The 3,654-nt window shown below is 47.6% G+C and overlaps 1 protein-coding gene across 1 annotated transcript in view; it reads left to right on the top strand.

Annotated features, from left to right (window-relative positions):
• Positions 1 to 23: 23 nt before the first annotated feature.
• LOC102421347 (cytochrome P450 4A11-like) overlaps positions 24 to 3,654 on the top strand; it is a 7,002-nt gene continuing 3,371 nt past the window's right edge. Inside the window, exons 1-5 of the mRNA XM_023752753.1 lie at positions 24 to 106; positions 192 to 383; positions 487 to 620; positions 1,912 to 1,976; positions 2,118 to 2,194. Coding sequence (XP_023608521.1) covers positions 250 to 383; positions 487 to 620; positions 1,912 to 1,976; positions 2,118 to 2,194 — 410 coding nt within the window. The 5' untranslated portion in view covers positions 24 to 106; positions 192 to 249. The remainder of the gene's footprint in view (positions 107 to 191; positions 384 to 486; positions 621 to 1,911; positions 1,977 to 2,117; positions 2,195 to 3,654) is intronic.

The raw sequence follows: 3,654 nt of genomic DNA, 5'->3' as shown, positions 1-3,654 counted from the left end.
AAGTGATCAAACTGAGAAAAGGCCACATTCTCAGGATGAGGAAGATCTTGAGAAGGTCAGGAGAAAGAGGAAGTTGGATTTTCTGGACATCCTCCTCTTTGCCAGAGTGAGTGCATTAGGGGGATCCTGAGGCTTTGCCTAGAAGACAAGAGGAAGGGGCAAAGCAGTGCACTCTTACCTTTCTTTTCCAGATGAAAGAATGAAAGTAGCTTGACTGACAAGGACCTCCGTGCTGAAGTTGATACATTCATGTTCGGGGGCCATGATACCACAGCCAGTGGCATCTCCTGGACCCTCTATGCTCTGGCTACCCACCCTGAGCATCAGCAGAGGTGCCGCAAGGAGATCCAGAGCCTCCTGGGGGATGGTGCCTCCATCACCTGGTGAGTGCTCAGGAGATGGGAGAGCCTTGCCCACTCAGCTAGACAAGAAGCCCTGGTCTGCCTGGGCTCTGCCTGCCCTCAGATTGGGCTTCATTCATTCCAGGGATCACCTGGATCAGATGCCCTACACCACCATGTGCATCAAGGAGGCACTGCGACTCTATCCACCTGTACCAGCTGTTGGCAGAGAGCTCAGCAAGCCCATCACCTTCCCTGATGGACGCTCCTTACCCAGAGGTCTGGACTTCACCACACTCACTAACCTAGGAATTCTGCCATAACCCGTGGCAGATCAGACCCACATATCCTAGAGCAGTTCTGAACCTCTCTGGTCTAGTTTCTTCATCATTAATTGGATGCTAACTATATAATTTAGATGAAAAATATAAAATGCCTGGCACTGAGTTGGACCACAGCAAAAGTTCAATAAGTATTAGTTCCCCTTCCAACTCAGAGAGAATAAGTCATTTCAGTACATTCACCTAAATAGGTTCCATGCCTATGTGACACCTCACATGAAGAGAATCCTAAGAATTATCATTCTCCAGGACTAGCCTTCCATCACATATAGAATGCATGGTTTTATCCTGCTACAGCAATTCCATTCTATGGCACTGATGCTCTATGATTCTAACACTCTATGTTCCAATCCCATCTCCAGATTACAAGACTCTAGGGGCAATTTTGTTTGCATGGTCACATTTATTTGACTCCCCTCCATATCTGAGGTAATGTATGCATAAGTCCTTTTTGACAAATGCAAAGAACTGTATAAATGGCAGTTAATATAATTCTGACTCAGTCCATGGAATGTTCCTCACAAGATGTTGGATACTTGATGTGGCTTTTTGTTTTTTACTCTAATAGTCTAATTCCCTGAGATGTGAGGGTGGCAGAGACAATCAGTCAGAGGTAGGTGTAGCTGTGGTTTCTTTCTTATGGGATCTAGGCTCTAGGCAAATGAGGGAAATCCTGAAATCCAAGGTCATAGGTCTGATGGGCCAGTCGTTAAGGAGCCCTCAAGTTGATGTCAGAGAGCAGCTGATGACCAGATCTGAGAATGCTGCCATGGCTGGAGGCCACTATTTAGTTCACCTTTGGTGGTCTATATCCCAACCCTGCTACGTCCTAGCTGTGTGATCATGGGCAGGTTGCTTGGCCTCTCCGAAGCTCAGGTGTCTCATCTGAACAATGAGAGTATTAGCACCCTCCTTGGAGGGTTGTGGTGAGGATAGATGAGTTAAAGCATAATCTCCAAGGGACTCGTGGATGGCACTTGATAAATGTGAGTTTTATCTTGAATTGCTCCAAAAGTAGGCCTTCACTTCTTTCTTCCTCCTCACTCCTGGGTCATGGTTATAGACTCCTAATGTGTGCACATGTGCTTTGCCATGTTCACCCCACCTCTATTGCAATAGGATCAATCCACTCGGAGTGACTCTCATTGTGGCTCCCAAGTTTTTGTGCATGCACCTGCCCCCTGCTGGCATGTGTATAATCAGTCTTCTCTCCTCTCCCTGCCCAACAGGAATCCATGTCTTACTTAACTTTTATGCACTTCACCATAATCCGAAGGTGTGGCCTAACCCAGAGGTATGGTGGCTGTAGGAGGGAGGATGGGCTGTGGGAGGGAGGATGAGCTGATCTCTCTAGACAACACCTCCTCCTGTGCCCTCATGGATTGGAAGGAGGGGCTTGACCCAACCTGTCCTGGCCCTACTGCTCTCTCTGCAGGTGTTTGACCCTTCCCGTTTTGCACCGGGTTCTGATTCACACAGCCATGCTTTCCTGCCCTTCTCGGGAGGATCAAGGTGAGGCAACCTGTACTTGGGTGGTGAGCATCACCGGGGGCATACCTTGATGATTGTGACCTACACTTATATGGTGTCTGCTGTTATGCCCTTGTATATTGTTGTGTTGAGAAGGAGGCGTTTTTCTATATGTACAAAAGAAAGGTGGCATTTCAGGGCAGGGCACAAACACTTGATCCACTGATTTTCTCTGAAAAGCAATTGATTGTCATGTTTTGTTTTTTTTGCTTTTTGCCAACGTTGGACTGTATAGACAGTGGAACTATGGTATATAAATCCCACCTCATATATAGAATTTTGCCTACTGTCAATGTCATGGTTATGTGAATGTTAATGTGAAGTCCAACTTCTGTGGGGAGACTGCAAAAATAGAGAGGCGCATATGGCTCCAAAACTCTTCAAATGGCTACTTTCCCAATGGCCTTGCACAATTCAGTGTCAATTATTGTTCTAAAGTTCAGTGAGTCCAGCAATTTTCTCATTTCACAAATACAAGTTCTCCAAGTTAGAATTTTTCATACAAATTTAAATTTCAGATTACTTTTCTCAGTTATCAGTAATATTAAAAAGTGGGTTTTTCTCTTCCCACATGGCAGTCAAACCACTGCCTTTTCTCCTTCACTGATCAGCCACTCACTGTATCTGTGACATTTGTGTGTTTTTGGGTTTCTAGCACCTTCCTTGTTCTAACTGCTCAAGCCTTAATCAGGAATGGTGCACTAGCCCTTTGAAGAGAGTTTCACTCCAATGTCTGCCTCTTTAATTTTTCAGACTATCCTACAAAAGCTTGACTCTATATTGATATTCAAATAAGCATGACTACCTTTCCAGGAGGTAAAATCTGTACTAATAAAAGGGTAATATGCTAATTGGACCGGGAGTCCTTCCAGAGAAAGCCATGGTGGCGGGGCAGCAGTGGGGCAGTTGGTGGGGGGTGATCAGGCCAGCGGGGGGGGGGGGGCAGTTGGGGCTTAAAAGGCCAGCAGGGGGGGCAATTGTGGGGTAACATGCTGGCTGGAAGGGCAGTTGGGGGCTATCAGGCCCGCAGGGGAGGCAATTAGGGGGGATCAGGCTGGAAGTGGGGGAAATTAGGGGGGCGATCAGGCCCCCAAGCAGAATGGTTAGGGGCGATCAGGCAGGCAGGGGAGCAGTTAGGAGCCATTAATTCTGGATTACGAAAGGGCTGTGCGACTGCCAGTTTAGGCCCCATCCCTGTGGGTTCCTGATTGGAGAGGGTGCAGGCTGGTCTGAGGGACACCCCCCCCTGCAGTAATTTCATGCCCCGGGCCACTTATCTATACTAAAAAAGAATAATATGCTAATCAGAACAGGTCAACTGAACATCTTCTGGACGTCCGTCTTCCTTCTGGACAGTTTAGGGGTAACCCGGCCGGCAGGGGGCGGGGGGGAGTTAGGGGGCAACCAGGTCAGCAGGGGGGAAATTAGGGGGCAATGAGGCC

This window comes from Myotis lucifugus, unplaced genomic scaffold, assembly GCF_000147115.1.
Source record: "Myotis lucifugus unplaced genomic scaffold, Myoluc2.0 scaffold_37, whole genome shotgun sequence".
NCBI lineage: Eukaryota > Metazoa > Chordata > Mammalia > Chiroptera > Vespertilionidae > Myotis > Myotis lucifugus.
Note: the sequence above shows the minus strand (reverse complement) of the source record. Positions and strands in the feature narration are given on the sequence as shown.